The 22,095-nt window shown below is 50.7% G+C and overlaps 1 protein-coding gene across 1 annotated transcript in view; it reads left to right on the top strand.

The window, feature by feature from the left end:
* Nucleotides 1-22,095, top strand: part of SLIT1 (slit guidance ligand 1) — a 154,571-nt gene that overhangs the window by 3,611 nt on the left and 128,865 nt on the right. The window contains exons 2-3 of the mRNA XM_081267070.1: nucleotides 16,335-16,406; nucleotides 18,056-18,127. Coding sequence (XP_081123196.1) covers nucleotides 16,335-16,406; nucleotides 18,056-18,127 — 144 coding nt within the window. The remainder of the gene's footprint in view (nucleotides 1-16,334; nucleotides 16,407-18,055; nucleotides 18,128-22,095) is intronic.

Genomic DNA, 22,095 nt, shown 5'->3' with positions numbered 1-22,095 from the left:
ATTGATACTAAAATAATAAATCCTTTTGGACTAGAGCATCCAGGACTGTGACAAGAGAAGGCAGTATGTGTGGACATTGCGTCAGGGCACTTGTATTCTGAATGTGCCACAGATTCCCTTGTGGCTGCAGAGAAGGGAGAGGCATCTGTCTGGTCCTGCGGCAGATCATCTGAGGATGGAGAGGCGGGACAGGGCCCCTGGGAAGGTCGCCTGCTGGCTTCTGTTTGCCTCAGGCCCCACACATTCTGCTGCCTGTCAGATCCTGGGGCCTGCTCCTTTCACCAGTCCGTTTGTCCACCTTGTCCTAGCTCTGTGCATGCTGCAGAGGTCTGTGCCTCCTCAGAGCTCAGCCTGGGATGTCCAATTCAGCAGGGCTGGGTGGTCACATCCAAGGATGACAGCCCAGAGCACCCTGGGGCTGAGGGTCTGGGGGATGATTTTGGAATTTTAGATAAGATTGGATGAGACTGTGGTGAGTGAGGTCAGGGTCCACAGAAGCACACTAGGGCCTGAGCAGCCCATGGTGGCCCCCTGCTGTAGAGACTGCTCTGTGCAGGGGAATTGCCTCCTGGTGGGGTGAGAGGCTCCTGCACCTCTAGGCTTTGGTATGGTCACCAGTGTACTAAGCTTATTGCTGGGCTCTTGAGGACTGAGCCCTAGGGCTACCTCTCCACCTGCTCTGAGACTCCATTTCCTCTGCATGTAAAAGGGGACAGTGACAGCCTTGCAGGTTGATGGGAAGGAATAAGTGAGGGATTGCGTGTAGAGGGCCTGGTGGGTGGTTTAACCTTCCTTTGGCCTCCGGGGATGACTCCTACTAACTACTGTGTTTGTGAAAATGCTTTGTGATTCAAACATTAGGAGATAAAATTGTTATTGTTTGAGAAGCCCAAGCTAAAGGCATCTGAAGGTTCGAGTGGGCAGAAGGGAGCCTGGGAGGGATGGCGTGAGCGTGGGCTGTGCTGCAGGCTGCTCTGTAGACACTGTCTGCTTGGAGTGTGTGGTCACTGGACCTGGACATCTTTGCCCCTGTCCTCTGGAATCTAGAGACAAGGAACAGGGACTCTCTGCAAGGTGGATGGACATGATGCATGGTTCTGGAGTTGACCTGTTGGGGTTTCAGCCTCATTCTGGCTCTCAGCAGCTGGGGCACTCTGGGCAAGCTACGGGGTTTAATTTATTCATTCAACAGATAGCCACTGTCTACTGAAATCCACATTGTGGCAATGAATAGGGCCACGCAGGAGAAAAAGCTGTCCTTCTCTCCCAGAGTTTGAATTCAGCAGGGGAGGTAGAGATGAACGACACAATCTGAGAATAAACACATAATTGCAAGCTGGGATAAGTGCTTGGGAGGACAGTGTGCTTCCCAGAACACCATTTTCTTGCCCATAAAGTGGGGATGATGATAGGAGCCACTCCAAAGGGTGGCCTGAGGATGAAATGTGGTGTCGTCCTGAGGACCATTGCACCGGGCCTGACAGACAGCAAAAGCCCAATAAATGGCCTCACTGTGATTGTTATTAAGGAGACACAGACTGCAGGGACAAGAAGGGAGCTTGGGTGCAACTCAGGCTGGATCCCAGCATGGCTGTCCTGTGTCCTTAGCAGGCAGCCACTGGGGACCCCGCAGCACAAGGGGGCAGGCTGCCCTTCTTCGATGCCCCTTCTCCAGGCTGTGCGCCGGCTGTCAGTGGCCCAGGCCACCGAGGCTGTCAGCAGGGGCGGCCATGCTCTTTTGGGGCCCAAACAGGGGCGGTGGGGACAGGCAGCTCCTGCATTATTGGGAGCAGACGGGGCGTTTGGCGGAGTTGCCGCCTCCAGTTCTGTGCCGGCATTAGCAGCTCGGCAGGGCTCTGGCTTAATGGGATTTTCTTCCCAAATGCTGTAATTATCGCCATACAAATACTTATTACCCAGAGCAGATGACGGCCGGGCCTTGGGCAGTAGCCAGGGAGCTGGGCTGTGCTAGGGGTGGAGAATTGGCTTCTTTTTTTGAGGGAGCTCATGACCCCCCTCCTCTCCTTTCTGGAACCCAGCCTGTGGCGGACAAACAGCTGTTGGGCACCTGCCCTGTGCATAGCATCCAGAGAGTCCGGGGTGGACCCGCTCCTCTGGGAGCTTGCTGCTGGGCGGGGGAGAAAGACAAACATGTACGGACATCTGTAGGGACACGCGGCACAGTAGCTACCAGCACAGGCTTTGGTGTCAGAATGGACCAGTTTGAATCCCCGCTCCATTAGCTACCACCTAGGAGATCGTGGGCAGCTCACTAGTGACTCAGTTTCCTCGTCTGTGCAATGGGGCCACTGACAGCACTGACCTTGTTGGGCTGTGACATTCCAGTGAGCTCATCCATGTAAGGTGCATGTTGTCAGTGGCCCATGGGTTCAGAGATTAGGGTGATAAGCTCACCAGGTGGGAGTGACAGCTTGGAGGCAGGTTGGATTGCTGTAGTTTCTAGGGTTGGGGTGGGGGGGCTTTCTTCCTTCCCTCTCTCTTTCTTTTGAGATGGAGTCTCACTGTGTTGTCCAGGCTGGCCTTGAACTTGAGATTGTCCTATCTCAATGTCCTGAGTAGCTGGGATTACAGGTGTGTGTCCCTGTGCCTGGCCCTGGAGATGGGATTTGAACATTGAAGGTTCACAAATAGAGAGCTGAAAGGAGGCTAAGAGGATTTGGGGCACGCGGTGTGTGCCATATATTTGGGAAGGAGAGTGAGAAGCAGACTCACGGAGAAGTCAAAACTTGTGTGGGTGAGTTCTACAAGAAGCGATTAAAGCAAGGGGTGGGCATCAGGCCAGGAGGCTGGGAAATGTGGAGCTGCTAGAATATGGGCACGTGCACGCGCCTGTGTATGTGTGAGTGTATGTGTGTGTGTAGAACTTTTTATTAATTTTTGAAATCAATTCAATTCAGTGATTTTTAAAAATGAATTAACAGAATTGTGCAAACATGGCCACAACCCAATGTTAGAGTATTTTCATCACCCCAAAAGATCTCTTGTGCTCGCTGTAACTTTAATTTTGTTATAATTTCAAACTTAGAGACAAGTTGCAAAAGTTTGTATCTTTCATTCAGATTCAGCCGTTTGTATTTTACTCCATTTGCTTTAACATATGTCACACACACAATCACATGTAATTTTTTTGCTAAACCACTTAAGAATAGATTGGAGAATTGTAACATTTTCCTTAAAGCACTTCTTGAATCTTTTAATTTATTTTTTGGTACTGGAGATTGAACCCAGGGGTGATTTACCACTGAGCCACATTATCAGCCCTTTTTTTAAAATTTTTTATTTTGAGACAGTCTCACTAAGTTGTTGAAGGCCTTGCTAAGTTGACAAGGCTGCTCTTGAACTTCTGATCCTCCTGTCTCTGCCTCCCGAGTTACTGGGATCACAGATGTTCGTCACTGCATCTGGCTCTTGTGTATTTTATAAGAACAATAGGCTGTCAAAATTAGAACATTCAACTTTGATACAATAATGACTTATTCATAGTTCATATTTAGATTTCATAAGTTGTCTCAATAATGTCTTTTATGACTATTTTCTTCCAGAATCCTGTCCCCAGTCACACAGGACATTTAGTGGCCATGACTCTCTAGTCTCTTAATTTGGAATATTTCCTCTGCCTTTGTTTTTCTTGACCTTGACATTACCGAAGAGTACAGACCAGTTATTTTGTAGTCTGTCCCCCGATTGGCTTCATCCAATCCTTCCTTGTGGCCGATCTCATTCCAGTTATGTGTTTTGTCAGGAATGTTAAACAAATACACACAAATGCACCTGTGTGTCATGTCAGAAGGTACATGGTGTTGATTTTTCCTAATATTGGTGCTTTTAACTTTGGTCCGTCCCTTGCTAAGTTGGTGTGTACCTGGCCTCTCTGCTGAGAAGTCCCTGTTTTCTTCTATGCTGTTACGAGGAATTTCTTTTTTTAAAATGTTTTTTAAGTTGTGGATAGACCTTTATTTATTTCTGTGTGGTGCTGAGATTCGAACCCAGTGCCTCACACCTTCCAGGCAAGTGTGCTACCACTGAGCCCAGCCCCAGCCCCTGTTAGGAGGAATTTGTGGAGATATTTCGCAGCCTTCTTCATACCTGTCCCTCATTTAACTTGTGCCACTAGCGTCACCCTCCAATGATGATTTCCTAACGTCCTCATTTCCTATCAGTTGGCATTCTGCTGCCAGGAAGAGCTGACCCCCTGCTCCCTCTCATGTGTCTGTTTATAACAGTGAAGACTATTATTTTATTCACTGGTTTATAATTTGCTGTCATCGTTTCTTTGATGTTCGGGGGATCCTGGGTTTGGCCTTCAAGACCACCCTGTGTCCTTTGGAGGAGACCTTTTGAGTACCTGGCCCCAGGGGTTTCAAGCAGAGAGTGACAAGTGCAAATGGTGCTTAAGGAAATTCTGTTGCCTGGCTTTTGTGTAGAAAAGAAATAGGGTGGTGTTGGAGGCCCAGCCGGGAGTGGGAAGCCCTATTAGTTGTGGTGAGTGTGATTTTTGGCTTTGTGTGACAAGTTTTGCTGTCATTGCTGTATTTTTAATCTTAAAAAAAAGTTGATTTCAAAACAATTTTAAGATACAGAATAGTTGTCAAAATCATCTAGAGAATTCCCACGTACGCTTCCACCAGCTTCCCCCAACATTAGCATTGTGCGTAATTGTAGTACAATTACCAAGCCGAGAAATTAGCGTGATTGCAGTTCTATTAACCAAGACCTTATTCTGCCTCTGCGAGGTTATTTATTTTTTATTTTTTGACAAATGTCCCTTTTCTGTTCCCATATTCCGTCTAGGCTTCTGCTATGCATTACCCTCCAGCTCTACCTAAGCTTCAGTCTCTGGGAGCTCCTCAGCCTCTCCTGGCTCTCCATCATCTTGACACTTCTTGAAAGTGTTATTTTGTGGAATGTTCTTCAGTTTGGGTTTGTCTAGTGTGTTTTCAGGATTTCATTGAGACTAGACATTTTTGGAAGGAATGTCACAGAGATATTGTGCCCTTCTCAGTCCGTCCATTTGGAGTAGATGTCAGCCATGTGTCTTGTTGCTGGTGATGTTAACCTTCATATCCTGGTCAGGAGGGTGACTGCCAACGTCTCCATCCTAAGTGATAGACCTCTTCTTTTGAAAGTCGTAAGTATTTGGGGGAAGATAATTTGAGACTATGCGATATCCTTTTTGTCCTCAAGTTCATACTTACTAGCTGGGTGGGGTGGTGCAGGCCTGTAATCCCAGCTTCTGGGAGGCTGAGGCAGGAGAACTGCAAGTTCAAGGCCAGCCTCAGCAACTTAGTGTGACCCTGTTTCAAAAAATAAAAAGGGCTCAGTGGTAGAGCACTCCTGGGGTCAATCCTCAATATCACACACACACAAAATTCTCACCTACTAATTTTAGCATCCCTTAATAAATCTTGCCTGTAATAATTATTATCTAATTGAGGCTGGGGATAGAGCTCAGTTGGTAGAGTGCTTGCCTCTCATGCACAAGACCCTGGGCTCACTCCCCAGCACCAAAAAAAAAAAAAATGTATATATATATATATATATATATATATATATATATATATATATATATAATTATTATCTAATTGAAATTTTCTAGGTCCCTGATTCTTTCTTTTATAAATTGGAATTCTGTAAGGAAGAGAAGTTTACTCCTTTTTAATAAGGTGGTTTTCTGATGGGTACCTAAGATTTTGACTTTCCTGAGGATAGGGACTGTATCTCGTGTATCTTTATATCCCTGTTGCTTTGCATATAATTGATGTTTATAATATCTATTGAAGCTGGGCACAGTGGCATGTACTGTAGTCTCAACTACTCTCAAGACCTGAACCCAGGTATTTGAGACCAGCATCCTGGGCAACATAACATAGTAAGACTCCACTTTAAAAAGAAATAATCCAGGTGCAGTGATACATGCCTGTGCAGTAATTATAGCTCCTCAGGAGGCTGATGCAGGAGGATCTCAAGTTTGAGGTCGGTCTTAGTATCTTAGTAAAACCTTCAATAATTTAGTGAGACCCTGTCTTAAAAATAAAAAGGACTGGGGATGTAGCTCAGTGGTAGAGCACTTGTGGGTTCAGTCCCAGAACCCGATCCCTAGGTGTTCAATGAGTTTTTTAACTTTTGGTGAGGCATTTCGTGGGTTCTCACCTTTGCTTTAGCAAATCCGGCTCGGTGCCGGGGTCCCCGTGAAGACAGTACATCCTTCCAGGCTGCAGGAAGGACTCACTTTAGCCCCAGGAAGAGCTCAGGCACCAGGCAAGGGGCAGAGAGGAGCTGGCCATGGTGGCAGAGCGGCGGCCTGTCCTGTGCACGGGAACATGGGCTGAATGTCTGCGCACAGAACCTAGGCCAGCAGAGGCAGTCAGAGGCCTGTGGAGTGGGGAGGAGGACCAACCGTGCGGAGCAGACAGTCTGTCTGAGGAGGAGAGCTGCAGGGACAGGGGACGGGTCACTGCACCGCTGGGCGGAGCAGTTTCCTGGTGGGAGGCAGATGGTGGGGGGTGGGCGGTGGAGACGTTTGCAGAGAGGAGGACAAGCTTGGAGCTGGAAAATTGCTTGCTTGGAGGGACAAGTGGGCAGTGGGCAGGAGGGAAAGAGGAAAGGGGGAGGGCTGAGACGGGTCAGAGAAGGATGGAGGCAGAGAGAAGTGAGAGGGCGTCCGTGTGTCTTTGGTCACCATTTAGAGGCCCTGGCTTGAGCAGGCTCAGTGAGGTGCTCTCAAAAGACTTGGGAGGAAGGTGTACTTAGCCTTGCCCTGCAGATGAGGAGAAGGTTCAGAGAGTGGAGCCATGTGCCCAGGGTCAAACAGCCAGCTGCTAGGTCATTCCCCGAGAGGCCGAGGCTTGAGGCTCTGAAATGTGTTTGTGTTTAGGGTTTAAATTGGCCACTCTATGCACGTGGAGAAGGCCCCGTTCCTTTCATTCATTTGTTTGTCTCTTACAAAGCACCTGTGAGTGCACAGGGCCTAGAGGCAAATTTCCACAACTGATTCCTGGATGAACATGTTTGGGATGAGCCCAAGTTGCAGGCTGGCACAGGGAGTGTTGGGATTCTGATGCAGAGGTGGAGGGCAGCGAGCAAAGTCGGGGAGATGTGGGGAGGTGGGGTTGCCGGTGGTCAGCATCAGGGACCTGGTGGGCGGGCAGCCTCTCCAGGGCTGGGTGGGCAGTGAGCGGGTGGCTGGGGGCTGTGGTGGCTGTCTGTGGGGCCCTGACTGCAGGGTGGTGGTTTTGGGGTGGGGTCCAGACCAAGGAAGGGGATCGGCAAGAGCAAGCTGGCCTCAGTAGCGAAGTGACTGGGGCACAGCTTGGCCCTCAGAACAGAATGCACCATGGAACTGGGGTTAAGAGTTGGGCCCTGATCCCGTCATACCTGTTAGGATGGCTGCTACCAGAAAGAAGAAGAAAAATCCCCCAACAGAAAATAAAAAACAGGATGAGCATGTTAAGAAGTCAGAACCCTGGCACTGACGCGGGAAGGTGAAAGGACGTCATTGCTGGGGGACATGAATGGCAAAAATTTAGAAGTAAAATTACCACCTACATCTAGCAGTTCCATTTGGGGTTATATACTCCACAGAAATGAAAGCAGGGTCTCCCAGAGGTATTTGTACATATGTTCAACACATGTACCTGTGTTCAGAGCAGTGCTGTTCACAGTGGCTGAAAGGTAGAAGCAGCACCGTGTCTGTTGGTGGATGAATGGATAGGCAAAATGCACAAATATAGACAGTGGAATATTTTCCAGCCTTGAAAAGGAAGAAAATGTGGACTTGTGCTACCACATGGGTGAAGCTAGAGGACATTTTGCTGAGGGAAATCAGCCAGTTGTAGAAGTACAAAGAGGGCATGATTCTGCTTGCATGGGGTACCTGGAGTCGTCAAGTGCATAGAGAGCAGGCATAGTGGTTCACAGTGGGGGCTGGGGGCTGGTTGGAGGGACTCTAGGACAATAGAGAGTTTGGATTTGCAAGATGAAAAAGTTCTGGAGATCTGTTGCACAACAAGGTGAATATACTTAACAATGATGAACTGTACACTTAAAAATAGTTCAGATGTTTTTATGTTATGTGTATTTTACCATAATTTCTTTTTTTCAGTACTGGGGATTGAACCCAGGACCTTGCCCATGCTTGGCAAGTGCTATGTCAATGAGCTACCTCCCCGGCCCTTTTAAATTTTATTTTGAGACAGAATCTCATTAAATGGCCTTAAACTTGCACTCCTCCTGCCTCCGTCTCCCAGGTTGCTGGGATTGCAGGTGTGTGCACCACTGCACTCATAGTTTTTTTTTTTTAGCTCTCTCTCTCTCTCTCTCTCTCACACACACACACACACACACGCACACACACACACACGCACACACACACACACACACACACAGGGGGGAAAAAGAAGCTTGGCCCTGGAGCCTGACATGCCATCAGCTGGGTAACCTTGAACTTGAATTCTGGAATCCTTTATGCTCCCTCATCTATAGATCAAGACTGATAAGGAACCTCAGAGCCAGGTACTAGTATGAGGCTTCGTAAACCAGCTGGCTTGGTCAGTGGAGCTAGGATAACTAGGACTACTGCTGAAGCCAGAGAGATGAGATGAGTCTCTAGGAGCCTGGGGCACTGGAGCCACAGGATTGGCAGCAAGTGTTGCTGGCATGGGGCTCTGACTAGTCACCCCTGGGCTTCTCCAGGCCGTGGACTCAGCTGGGTTGGGGGAGTGTGAGATTGGGAGCAGGATTGTCACCTGCTGAGGCCCGAGGATCGTAGAGAAGGCCTAGCCTGGAGGTGGGAGTTCGTGCCAGGGCTTGGCATGATGAGCCAGCAGCAGTGGGGCTCTGTGGGGGGACTGGCCTGTTTAGTGAACACCTACTATGTACCAGACACCCTTGTAGGTGCTGGGGATCTGTCGGTGGGCAGCTAGGTGTGGCCTCTGCTTTTCCAAGCCTACCGGGGGTGGGGTGGCCTTTCACCAAGGACCTCGTATTGAACCCAGCTCTGATTGTCCTCTTAGCTCTCCTGGAGCTAGGTGGGCATACAGGGAGGCAGCTCAAGAGGAAGATCTGTTTACACGGAGGCCTGCAGATGGCAGATGTGATCAGGTGCCTGTGTTGGTGGGCAGAGCCGGGAGGGTGGGTTGCTTCAGGCTGAGGGGGCAGCCTGGTCAGTTGAAGCGGATGGAGGAGGCTAGTATTTTCCCAGGAAAGGGGCTGAGGAAAAGTCAGTCTTCCACCCTGAGGGCGAAGGCAGGCTGGTCAGTGGCCTCTGTTTTTTGGGAGGCACAACCACTGTTTCCTGGGGGCAGTCTCTGGCTCACAGCCTTCTGGGCTCAGGTCTCCTGACTCCAGAGTCCCTTGACACCTGGCCAAGGCTTGCAGCTGCACCAGGGCTGTCCCCTCCTCCACCAGCCCTCACCCCTCTGAAATCCATGGCTGTGCCCTCTGGGCCCTTAGGACCCCCTGCCCAATCCAATGCTCCAGGATCCCCCTGGCTGCCCTCACCAAACACCAGCTGGGCACTTTCACGGTACATAACATTGTTGTCCCCATTTTGTAGATGGTTAAGTGAGGCTGAGAGATTGAAGCATGTTTTAGCCCACTTTCTGTTGTGAATAGCACATTACCAGATGTATTGACGTAACGAAGAAAAGGGGTTCATTCTGGTCTAATGTCAAGGGGGCCACTTCTGGTGATAGCCTCCTTGCTAGCAGAATCCCAAGGTGACACAGGGCTTTATATGATAAGAAACCTGGTCTAACTGGCTTTATAGTAGACACAACTCTTTGTTTTTTGTACCTGGGACTGAACCCAGGGATACTTAACCACTGAACCACATGGGTTTCACTGAGTTGCTTAGGGCCTCACTAAGTTGCTGAGACTGACTTTGAATTTGTGATCTTCCTTCCTCAGCCTCCTTGGCTGCTGGGATTATAGGCATGTGCTACCACGCCTCGCTCAAAACCACTTTTGAGATAATCCGTTAATTGCACGAATGGATTAGGCCATTCCTGAGTGCATAGTCCTAGTTACTTCTTAAAGGTCCCATCTCTTCCTTTCTCATAATGGGGATTAGGTTTCACCATGAGTTTTGGAGGGGACAAACCATGTCAGGTCATAGAAGAGTATTTTCTCAAGGTTATAGAATATCTAGGGTGGAGCCGGGCTCAAGTGCAGGCCTGAGCTCTGCCACGGCCTGAGCTCTGCAGCTGAAGCACCGAGCTATCTCGGTTGGCTCCCCAACACTGCTGCTTAAGGATAGCCTCGGTTTCCTCGTCTGTCGGATGGCGTCAGTGACCCACCTCTGAGGCTGATGTGAGAATGACATGGAGCTAGTGATTCTGAGGCCGCCAGGACAGTGCCTGCCCCTGGAAGATGCTGGCCCACTCCACCTGTTCCCTGCTTCTCCTGAAGCCTGAGGAAGCCCCCGAGTGGGAGGAAGAGCCCCTTCCTTCCTCCTTGTCTGCTGAGGGGTCCTGAATGGCCTGGCTTTCTTGCTTGGCAGCTGGACTTAAGGGCACTGTTGTCTTGCACATACTGGGCTCACTTAGGAGGATGGAAGGACCTGGAAGCGCAGAGGGTATGGGTAGGAGGGCAGCATCTTGTGACTATGAGTTTTTTTTTTTGGGGGGGGGTGATATCAATTTGGGGAGAGCATTTAATAATTCATGTTTTTCTTTTTTTCTTTTTTCTTGGAGTCGGGGAACACGGAAACATGGAAGACCCACTCAATCCAATGCTATTTGCAATATGTCAATTTAATGTAAATCCATTCCTGCCTTTATGAAATTCTTATTGACACATCTGTTGTGAGCTTGTGCTGTGTTAGGCCCCGAGGAGACAGTGAGAAAAAGCCAACACAGCCGTGTCCTCACGGAGTCTGATCTCTGCAGGGGCTGAGACATCAGACAAGAACTCCTCCAAACTCCTAAAAAACCACCAGCAATCTGTGCTCCTGAGCAGAGGAGTCGGGTGCTCCGTCTACCGAGAGGATGGGAAGTTGGAGTGGCTTAGCCAAGGGAAGCAGGGGGCATTCCAGGCAGAGAGATGGCGGGCTCAAAGGCCCTGCCACAGGGGGTGGTCTCAGGAGGAAGGGTAGGGCCAGCTTGGGCCGGCTGGGTGGGCATAGGGCAGGCCACATGGAACTTGTAGCTCATGGTCAGGAGATTTGTCTTGATTCCAAGAGCAATGGGGATGCATTGAAGGGCTTAAGTGGGGAGGGAATGATCAGATTTGCAGCTTGTAAAGACCATTCCGGCTGTGGCTTGGAGAGCAGATTGGAGGGGAGCCAGGGCAAACATGGGGAGCCCATTTGGCGGCTCTGCAGGGCTGTTGGCGCAGGGTGGAGGTGTGGAGTGGGTGTCAGCGAGCTGGCTGGGCTTGCCTGCGGATGGGGTGCTGGGCCCTGGGCCCCAGGACCACAGTCTGGGCAGAGCCTGGAGGGGAAATTCTGCCTCCCCTGAGCTCTCCTGCCTGACTGACTGTGCAGACACTCAGCTCCTCGGAGTTGGCAAGGGTCAGATTTCAAAGGAAAGAGCCGAGGTGTGCAGTTTCCCAGCCCAGGAGGCCTGTCTCATTCACAGTTAGAGCAGAATGTTTGGTTTTTGGTGACCTGGCAGGAGGAGTATAGTTTTTTCAGAGGGGCTTGGGCCATGGTGGGAATGTTCTGGTCCTTGAGGGAACCAGGGAGGCAGGAGCTCCAGGGTGAGAAATGCTTGTGAAGAAAGCTCAGGCAGCTCCCAGGTCACCCTCGAGGGAAGGGCCTGAGGTGTTTGTTCCTGAGGAAATCTGAGAGTCCAGTTGGTTAGTCACAAACACCCAGATGCTGGCCACCAAATATTTGTTTCCTGAGAGGAGTTGAGAAATCCTCGTGAGCCTTTGTTTTTTCCCTTGGTAATTTACTTCAGAGGATTTTCTCCAAAATCTTTTGTCACTGAGGTTTTTCCTTTAAGGCCAGGGCCCCACTGGGACTGATGGAGATCAGGGCCATTGGCCACCAGGGTGTATTTCCTCCTCAGGGAGAAGGGTGCCGTGGACTCACCAGGGGAAAGAACCATTTTAGGGCATCTGCCCTGGTCTTTAGCATCCTGGGGCCTGAGAAACTGGTTCCTCCTGCTCAGTCAGTTTGTCACTAGCCTGCTGGACCTGGGGACAGCACCTCCTGGGGGAGCTGTGGTCCTTGAGGAAAATAACCACGATGACAGTAATCCTGAAAGAGAGCACTATTGGTGCGCCAGGCGTGGTACTTGGTGTCTTAGAAATAGGAAGGCGTTTAAACCTTCCCACACTTCTGAAAGACGGATGCTATCATCACCCTCATTTTATAAATGGGGAAACTGAGGCACAGAGAGAAGTTAAGCTACGTGCCCAAGGCCACACAGGTAGTGGGAGGGGGGAGCAGAAGTTGCTCCAGAGCTCGAGATCTTAGCCACTAAGAACACACTTAGCTTGGCCCCGCTGGGGACCTCCCTGATGTGCACAGAGAGGTCAGTGGTCTTGGGGCTCCAGAGCAAGTGCTTCACAACCAAAGCAGCCACACAACTTCTCAGCTCTGTCCAAGGTACGGGGTGAGGGCACAGGGGGATGACTGGAGGACAGTCCAGCCACAGGAGGGGTCATGGTGGAGGGAAAGCACCTGGAATCACGCTGGCCGCCTTCGACCCTGGCCTCACGGTTTATCCGTCGTGTGGTGCTGGGTTAGTTTTTCACCAGCCTGTGCCACAGTTTCCTCATCAGCACGTTGGAGGGGACGGGACTCATCTCCTAGGTGGCTGTGAGGATGCGGGAGATGAAGCGTGTTTGGAGCCAGGCTGGGCGCTCCTTCCTGGTGGCCACCCTGCGAGGACCCCGAAGAGGCCATGTTCTCAGCCTCAGTGGAAAAACACTTCGGTACGCAGCAACCCTCAGGCCCGGGGGCTTCGTGAGCTCTGCCTCTGTCCTGCCGCTGCCTGCTGGGTAGGGGCAGCCCCCTGAGAGAGGGCACTTAGCTCTGGCATAGAGAGCAAGGCTGGTGTGGGGCAGGTGGGGTGGGCCTTGGCCTCTGCCGACAGTCCTCTCTGGAACCACAGCAGGGCCTCTGGGGAGAGAGGCTGTGTTTGCTCTGCGGGAGAGAGGCTGTGTTTGCTCTGCTGTCTGCCTCATTGTCCCCTCTCCCTGCCTGTCCAGTCCTTCCCTCGAGTGGGGCTGGAGTGACAGGTAGGGAATGGGAAGGAGGGCTTGGTCTTGGGCTAAGGAATGTGTCCCAGTGTCTGCACAGGGGCAGTGGCACAAAAGGGTGAGAAGAGAGGCTGGCAGGTGCCAGATGGCATTGGAAGTCCCCGTGAGCCTGTCCACCCCCACCTGGCCTAATGGGAATTCCATCCTCAGTGATGCCCCGTTCCATGTCTGACAGGTTGTCAGTCGTGTCTTGGCATTTGTCGTTGCCCCCATTTTGCCATCTGTGAAATGGAAATATTATCATAGTCAACTGCCTTGTAAGCCAAGGTTGTCTTGAGAAGGAAGGAATGAATGAGTGGTTATAAAATTGGTCAGAGTTCCTGTGACCAATGACAGAGGGACTCCTTTCCTATGAGCGTTTTCCTCTGAAAGGCCCACTCAGCTTTATATGGTAATTTTTTTTTTTTTTTGGTACCAGGGATTGAACTCAGGGTCACTCGACCACTGAGCCACATCCCCAGCCCTATTTTGTATTTTATTTAGAGACAGGGTCTCACTGAGTTGCTTAGCGTCTCACTGTTGCTGAGGCTGGCCTTGAACTCACAATCCTCCTGTCTCAGCCTCCCAAGCCGCTAGGATTATAGGCACATGCCACCACACCCGGATTGCAGTATTGTTTTTAAGTGAAAAATATCAAAACAAAGTATCAAAACAATGGTCCAAGAGCTTGGGTCATCTTGTGGCTGGTCAGAACCTTAAGAGGACAAACAGGGAGTCAGCTGTGGAAGTGGGTGATACTTGTGTCCCATTTGTCCTCTCTGGAACCTTGCAGTGGGTCTTCAGTAAATACTTGTTGAATTATCTCAACTCTATAAAGACTATATCCAAAGAAATCAGACTTGAGAGGGAAAGGTGCCAGAATGTTAATGGGAATTATTCTTAGAGATGGGCTCATGCAGGATTTTCTTTTTTTTCCCTTTATTCAGAAAGTTGAAAAAATTTCAAAAATGTGCATATGTTACTCTTATTTTTAAATGCAATAATTTGGTTATTTCATTGGCTTATACAACATAGAAGATCTTTGAAAAAAATCGCAATGTGGAAAAATATAAAAAGAAATTCAAGCCACCTCGAGTCTCACCACACTTAGCAGTTAGCCATTAATCGATGGCACACAGGTCCCAGTTCACCTGGGCACACACCTATACAGGTGTGTGTGTGTGTGGGGGGGTTTGCATAAGGGGCTGATAGTACACAGGTTGTTCTGTAACCCGTTTCCACATCTCGGGTCGGGGACGGCTTTCCTTGTCAGTAGGGGCAGACCTGGGCCATTTCCAATGGCTAAGCCCCTTCTCCATACTTGGTGTCATGGAGGTGCTGAGCTCAACTAAGCGGTGGGTGTTCTGTTGATGTCCATTTAAGTTGTTTAACAGGTTTGCCCTTCCAATCTACTGCCAACAGACTTTTATAATCAGGAGAATGAGACAATCAAAAGTGCCACGGTTTTGGGCTTGGGGGTGACGTTTCAGCAGGACGGCCCAAGGGAAGCCTGCTCGGTTGGGACGGGAGCCAGTTTTAAAGAGCTTATGATGTTCCCAAAGTCTGGGGAACATTGCAGAAGGAGCAGATTGGTGACTGTTCCGGGGAAGAATATTGAGTTCAATGTGAAAAGACCTTCCTGTTGGAAAGAGCTTGCATCACATGGAGAAAGTGTCCTTACAGCAGTTAGGACAGGATGTGATTGGCTGGGGGAAGGCTGTGCGAATATGGAGGGCACGAAGCCCTTCTCAGATCCCGGTGGACATAGATGAGGTTTCTCAGCTGTTCCTCGGGGTCAGGTCTTCAGTAAATACTTGTTGAATTATCTCAACTCTGAAAAAGTTATATCCAAAGAAATCAGACTTGAGAAGGAGAAGGGCAGAGAGAGTGACAGGTTGAAGGAGCTATTGGCTTGTCCGCTTGGACTGAAAGCCTGGGCCCACGGTCAGAGGCCGCACTGTGGGTTCTGTCATCTACCAGCTGGGGACCTCAGGAAGGCACCTAGCTTCTTAGAACTCTTTTTCTTCATCTGTAAGATGGGCACGATGGCTACTTTCCAGTCCCGTGTGAGGACATGTGTACCTGGAGCACGTGGAAGTGAGTCAAGTGTGTCACCATCCTTGGTAGACCCTCTCCTCTACCCGCCACACCTCAGCACGTGCGGGACCTGGAGCTTGCTACTTTCCTAGTAGCTTGCACTGGGGTTGAGATGGTGGCCATACATGGAAATTTAAGCCAAAGTTTGTTGTGAGAAGATTGAGCTGTAGTGAACATGGTGTGTGTGTGTGTGTGTGTGTGTGTGTGTGTGTGTGTGTGTGTGTTGGGGTGGGGGAACTTAGGTTGATGCAAAGCATGCAGGTGACTGTGACCGTGGTGGGAAAGGAGACAGCGTGGCTATGAGTGGGAGCTGCCCGGGGTAGGGGGGGACAACTTAGATGCTGAAGGGGACAGCTAGGGATGCAGCCAGGTCTGAGCGTGTGTTGTGTGTGGCTCAGAGGAGGAGGTTTCTGGGACATGCAGCCCCTCCCTGCTGCTGCGGCCTGCCTTGCTGAGGCCGAGCAGGCTTTGGGGGAAGAGGAGTGACCCCACAGAGGCCAAGGGAGCTGCTCTGGGAGGCCAGGTGGGAGGTGGGGCGGAGATGGCCTGAGTAAGGTCCATGTCCAAAGTGCCCAGGGGATGATCCAGGGGTCAAGGGAGGAGCAGATGTGCCCTTGGAAGGGAGCAAGGACCAGATGGCCAAGGGGCCCTCTGCAGTGGACACAGTTGTCATTCCTGTTTATAGGTGAGGGCACAGGTGACTAGCGAGGATGTCGTCAGAATAGCCTGTCATGGGCTGGCCTCTGAATTCTTTCCTGCCTGAGTGTCCTGTCCCTCCATCTAGCCTGGGATCCTTGGGGCAGGGACCGTGGTTTTGGTTTCTGCAGCACTCTCAGCAATGTGTCCTGGCCTTGTCCTCCCTGCTGGTGTGACATCTGTTGAAAAGAGGCCCCAGCTTGTTGGGCCTGGGCACAGAGTTGGGGTCTGAGGCTGAACCGGAAACCCCCAGCCCCGTTGGCGAGGTGGTTGGTGTAGCCGGGAGCCCACCCTGGGCATCTTACCGTTTCCTTTTCCCGTTTCTCCACCAGGGAACTCAACGGCAACAACATCACCCGGATCCACAAGAATGACTTTGCGGGGCTCAAGCAGCTCCGGGTGTTGTGAGTACAGGATGCCCCTCCCCCATGGCCTCCCTCCCACTCCGACCCTGGCAGTGGCCTTGGGGCCCTGGGCAGAGCCCTGGAGAGTGGTTGAAGGGCTGTCCACCAGCTTGGCTGTCCACTGTGGAGTCAGTCTTGGGACCTCTGGGAGCAGGATGGGGGGAGGTTGAGTCCCAGCCCAGAGCACCTATCACTCACCTCAAGGCTGAAAAACGGGGCATGGCGAAGGGCTTGTCCATTGGCTCCTCCGGGGCGGGGACCAGGGAAAGTCTGGCGGCCACGAAGACTTCTTAGGTCTCTGTGTTAGTCAGCTTCAGCTCTTGGGGGCCTACGCAGGCTGCCTCACAGTTCTGGAGGCTGTGAGTCCCAGACCAAGGTGCTGGAGGGTGGGCATCATCTCTTCCCAGCTTGGAGATGGCCACCTGGGTCCTCACATGGCTTTCTCTGTGTGAGAAGGTCTGTGGTGCCTCTTGCTTTTCTTGTAAGGTCACCAGTCCTCTGGTAAGGCCCATCCTTTGACCCCATTCACCTCACCCGCCTCCCTAGAGGCCCTGTCTCCCCATGGCTGCGCTGGGCTTCAGCATTTGGAGTGATGTGGGTGGGTTGGGGCACAGTTCAGCCGGGAACAGTCTCCAGGGTTCTTATGAACCTGGGCATCAGACAGTTACAAGGTCCCTCACCCCTGACTCCCAGGATAGTGCAAGGATCCTGGGGTCTCAGTTCTTTTAGAACTGCTCTGCAGTTCTGAGGTCTTTGAAGGAACTGGGGACCTTATGGCCAATCCTTTCTGAAGTCAAAGGTGACAAGTTGTTGGGCAGAGGTCTCTGCTTCTACAGAACCCACTGACCTCGACCCCTTCCCTCTTCTGGGTCTGAGGGCGGTCCCCCCCCTCCTGATATTTGTACCACCCCCACCTTGCCCCAAACTCTGTCCGTGGCCCATGCTAGGACACATAAGTCACCTGAGAGAGGAAAGGGGAAAACACAGGAGAAAAACATACTTTATTCCCTCAAAAATGATCACATAACAATCCCTATGTTGGTGGAAATGCTGCCTCACCAGCTGGACACCCTGGTCTCTGAGCCTGTTGGTTGGTGACACCATGCAGAGTCCCACGGAGCCGGGTGGTTCAGTGGCTTGGGCACCCACTTTTTTCTTCAGCAGATGGGGCCAGGCGGGGTGGGGATGGGGGTGCCAGCTCTGTGGGGGGGGGGTTTGCTGCATGCTGGGCTCTGCCCAGGGCACAGCTCCCCTCTCTATACTGGGCAACACCCCCTGCCCCCTGCTCTGCCCCTCGGACATGTGCCCTCTGGGTTAAATAAGGACACCTGCACCAGCAGCTCAGAGCCTCCCTGGGGCACATCTTGGGACCACTGAGGCAGGTGGCTTCAGAGGGGTCAGCCTGGGGCTCGGGCAGGATGCGCAGCTTGCTGTCAGCCTGGGTGTGCTGAGGAGCCTGTGTTGGGGACTTGGCAAGGTTGTGTCCATCCAGGCTGGGACGTGGGTCTGTGTGGGGCCTGGGCACGGCTCCTGTTTTGCCCCTGTGCCAACGTCGCCTGGCAGAGTTTGCCTCAGCTCCTCCCTGGTGCCAGCTGTTTCTGGGAGTCCTGGTCTGACGCTGCAGCTGTCCTGTCTCTTTGTCTCCCCAGGCAGCTGATGGAGAACCAGGTCGTGGCGGTGGAGCGAGGGGCTTTCGATGACATGAAGGAACTGGAGCGGCTGTGAGTACTGGCAGGGCGCAGGCTTGGGGGTGGGGGGCACTGGGGAGGGCACAAAAGGGATCAGCAGTCAAGCTGCAGATGCAACCAATGAGGGAGCCCCTGGGGGGCGGACACCAGCCCCCAGCCAGCCTGCCTGTGCCTCACAGTGGAGCCTGCAGCGGGTGGAGCTGCAGCCAGGGGAGAGGTCGCAGGGCGTGGGGAGCTGGTGGCAGAGGAACCTGGCAGTGCACTTCCACCATCCCTAGTGCGACTCTCTATTGTCTGTCCCTGAAGATATGTGATGGGAAAACCTCCCCACAAGTCCCTCCTGCCATCTCGTCTCCAGGCATATGCCCTGTTCATTGATTTGTGTGGTTTTTGTTTTTTGGTGTGAGGGATCAAACCCAGGCCCCGGGGCCCGCTAGGCAAGCGCTCTACCACCCTGCTGCACCCCCAGGTGGGTTTGTGTGTTCTTAGCAGAAGCCATTCGTGTGCTGAGGGGACCGTCAAGATGGCTTAGGTACTCAGAGCAACAGCGGGGACATGGGAAGGTGCCAGCATGTTCTGATTTGCGTGGTTTGTTTCAGGTTTGAGTCTTGATCAGTTTTTGTATATTAGTGACAAGGAGAAAGAAAAGGCTTTTTGCGTGGGGTGAGGTAGGCACTCAGTCATGGGGCCACCTGTCTGTCTGTCCCTCCTGCAAAGTCGTCTGGTTATAGGTTTCAAGGGTCCTGGAGTTCACGCTCTCTGAATCAGATAGTCTGTTTTATTTTAAGGAAACAATCAGAGAATCAGAGACATGGTTGAAAAATTTATACATAAGGATTTTCATTGTATATTATTGAAATACAAAAAAAATTAGAAACAACCATTTTGATGGAGTAAGATATAGAATCACATTTTTTTTTGAAGAACCGTTAAGACCATGGAAATGTGCCTATATATATTAAGCGGGGAAGGTAGGAAGTGACATTTTTGTAAATAAAACCGCTTACTATGTGAGCAGATTATAAGAGAAAGAAAGCAATTATACTGAGTGGTGGGATAGCAGCGGGCACTTTTCATTTTATTCTCTGTGCTTTTCTCATGGATTTTCTTGAAGTGAGTTTTTAATAGCAATTATAGCTGCCACCGGGTGCCTTATTCTGTGCCAGGAACCAAGGTGAGCTCTTTGACCTGCACTCTCATTTAATCTCAAAAACAACACTGCTGCGAGTGTTATTTTACAGACGGGGAACAGAGGTGCACCGAGGTTAAGTCACTTGCCCACAGCGGTGCCTACGAGGAGATTAGAACCTGGATCACTTCCCCTTCAGAGTCTGAGCTCCCAGTGACTAGCACCTAATACTCCACCTTTCACTCTAATATCAAAGAGAGGAAGGCATTAAACACAGGGGAAAGAATGCGATCCTCTTGCTGCCTTCTTGCAGCCTGGAAGAAAATCAAGGCAATCTTCTTTTGTGTTCCTCCTCCAGGCCTGAAACTGAGCGATAAGGAGCTCACAGCTAGACCAGATGTGTAGTCCCGGGTCTGCCTCCTTTACAAGGCTTAGAACAAAATACATATTAATGACCTGGCAGTGAGGGGCTGGTTTGGACCTAGCCCCTTCTGGCTCCAGCTCTGTGCTGCTCCGCCCTGGAGGAGGAGGAGATGTGGGGGAGGGGTCTCCACGCAACCAGGGTGGTCCCTGTCCTGCCTGCTGCTACCACCCCAGGCTGGCCAGGGTCTTCTTCTTGGAGTGGTGACTTGTCACTGTAGACTAAGTCCTTCTGTCCTTTTTCAGTTCCTTTCTTCCGGGTGGGTCACCAGCAATTTTACAGGGGACAGTTGTTCTGTCCCTGGAGGTGCCCATGCCTTTTTGTGAATGGCCAGTTAGTGGCCACCCTGTCTGATACCAGAGGGGATCAGTTTATCATGGGAGCTGGTTGAAGTGGGGAGCGATGAGAAGCCACGTAGACTGTAAACATTTCATTTTCAGTTAAAACATGTCAATGTGCATTTATCGGCCCCTTCCCCAAATTTTATTTATTTATTTATTGACAAGACTTTCTTTTTAGCATGAGACACTCGATCGGTCCTGTATTGCTCTCCTCTCCTAAACCACACTTACATACCTTGTTTAAGATTTTTTTTGTTTGTTTTGTTTTGCTTTCTTCAAGGTGAAGTAAGATTTTTTTTTAAAAAGCACTTGGAAGCAATCTTGGTGGAGAATTAAGTCTTCTATTTAATTTAATAGCTCTTTAATTAGCAGCTTTCCATTTTATTGAATCTTTTGAAAGCATTCAGCTTGGTTTTCATAGTGATGGTTTTTTTCTTTTTCCACTTAGTTCATTTGTGAATGAAATTAATTGAATTCCATAAAGTACCTGTGTGATAAACGAGTTTGAGGACAGACATAGCTGGTTCCTGTTAAGTGTAGACATGGAAGTGTGTGGCTCTACTGGCCGGGGAGGATGGGCTACACCTGCTGGCCTGCAGCTGGGAGGACACAGAGCATGCTCAGCTCCCCATGAGTTGGCTGCGTGGGGCTCAGCTGGGATGGGGAGCTACCCACAGGCAGGCTTCCCAATCCCACATCTACACCACTCAGCGTGACTTGGGCAACTCGCTCACCTCTTGGCATCCCGATTCTCTCATCTTTCAAAGAGGGACACTCAGCAAGGCCAACAGACAAACCCTGGGCAGCTGTTAAGAGCCAGGCCCATGGCACTGCGATGGTGGTAGTGAGACCTTCCCATGGGGTCATTGCGAGGAGGAGGTTGTGGGCGTGACTGGGAGGCGCTGTTGTCTTATCCAGGAGAGAGAAGTCCACCTTCTTACTCTGCTTTCCCTCCACTGATGGAATATTGCCTATCAAACACCTCTCCCAGAGCCTGGCGCACGGCCAAGGCTGGAATGACGGTGGCACTGCTGCCTTTATTATTCGGAGTGTCCTATGGGTCCCTCGCATGCCGGCTCCCTTCTTTGGTACCCTTTGATTTTCTAAATTTAAACTAGGCATTGAATTCCTTTTTCCCCCTAAATGTTTTACAAAAATTGAAGTCAGAAAAATGGGAAAGGCTTGAGGGGAAAACAATACAAACCCCAGCAATTTTCAGGCCATGGAAACACAGGATTAATTGATTAGACCAGTGTTAAGGAACTTGGAGCCACCTGATGTCTCCTCGGGTGGCTGTGAGGATTATAGTGGTGGTCTCTTTCTTTCTCGAGGCAACAGTGTGTTTCCCTAGGAGGCTGCCCTTTAAAGTCAATTTCTTCCAGCTGGTCTCCTAAAGCTGCACATCTAATTGTCTGTACCGTGCTGGAAACATGACAGTCCCCAATGTGGTGACAGTGACAGTTCTCACCTATCAGATGAAAGATGACCTTCTAGGAGGTAACCACAGATGAGTTACTGCTGGCTGCATAAAATGGAGTTTCTTTTTCTCTCCCTCTAGAAGAATATTTTGGCTGAGTTGGTTTATCATAGTGGTTCTGTCAAAGAACCACTCAAAGTGATAGTGTGTGTAACCCGGGCTGTGCTGTGGCCTTACTGGCAGGGGCTGTGACACACATCAGTGCTTCTGCAGCCTTCATGTGTGCACGAGTCACAGGGGATGTTGTTGAAGTGCAGGCACTGATTCAGTAGGCCTTGGGGTAGTGCCAGAGATGGTGCAGCTCCAGGCACCTCCCAGCTGGTACCCAGCAGGCTGTCCGTGGACCAGGGCTGTATATGTTATGAGTCTCAGGCCCCTTGCTGGGCTGAGGTTCTGTAGAGGCTAAACAATAATTATTAACTTTTAATATTGTCTTTTATAGTTTTCCAAGATTTAGATTGTATCCTTTGCATATCCTCGATTCTGGTGTCAAAGAATTAGTTGCTTAAGGTGAGAGAGATGAGTTTGGTTAAATGCAGGACAAGTCTGGGTCCTTTCTGCATGATGTCTTCCCATCAGGCTATATTCCAGAATCAGACTTCCTGCTCCTGCCTCTGTTTGTACTGCTGAAAA

This window comes from Spermophilus citellus (genome assembly GCF_964194105.1).
Source record: "Spermophilus citellus genome assembly, chromosome: 15".
Classification (NCBI taxonomy): Eukaryota; Metazoa; Chordata; class Mammalia; order Rodentia; family Sciuridae; genus Spermophilus; species Spermophilus citellus.
This window is presented reverse-complemented; position numbering and strand designations above follow the sequence as displayed.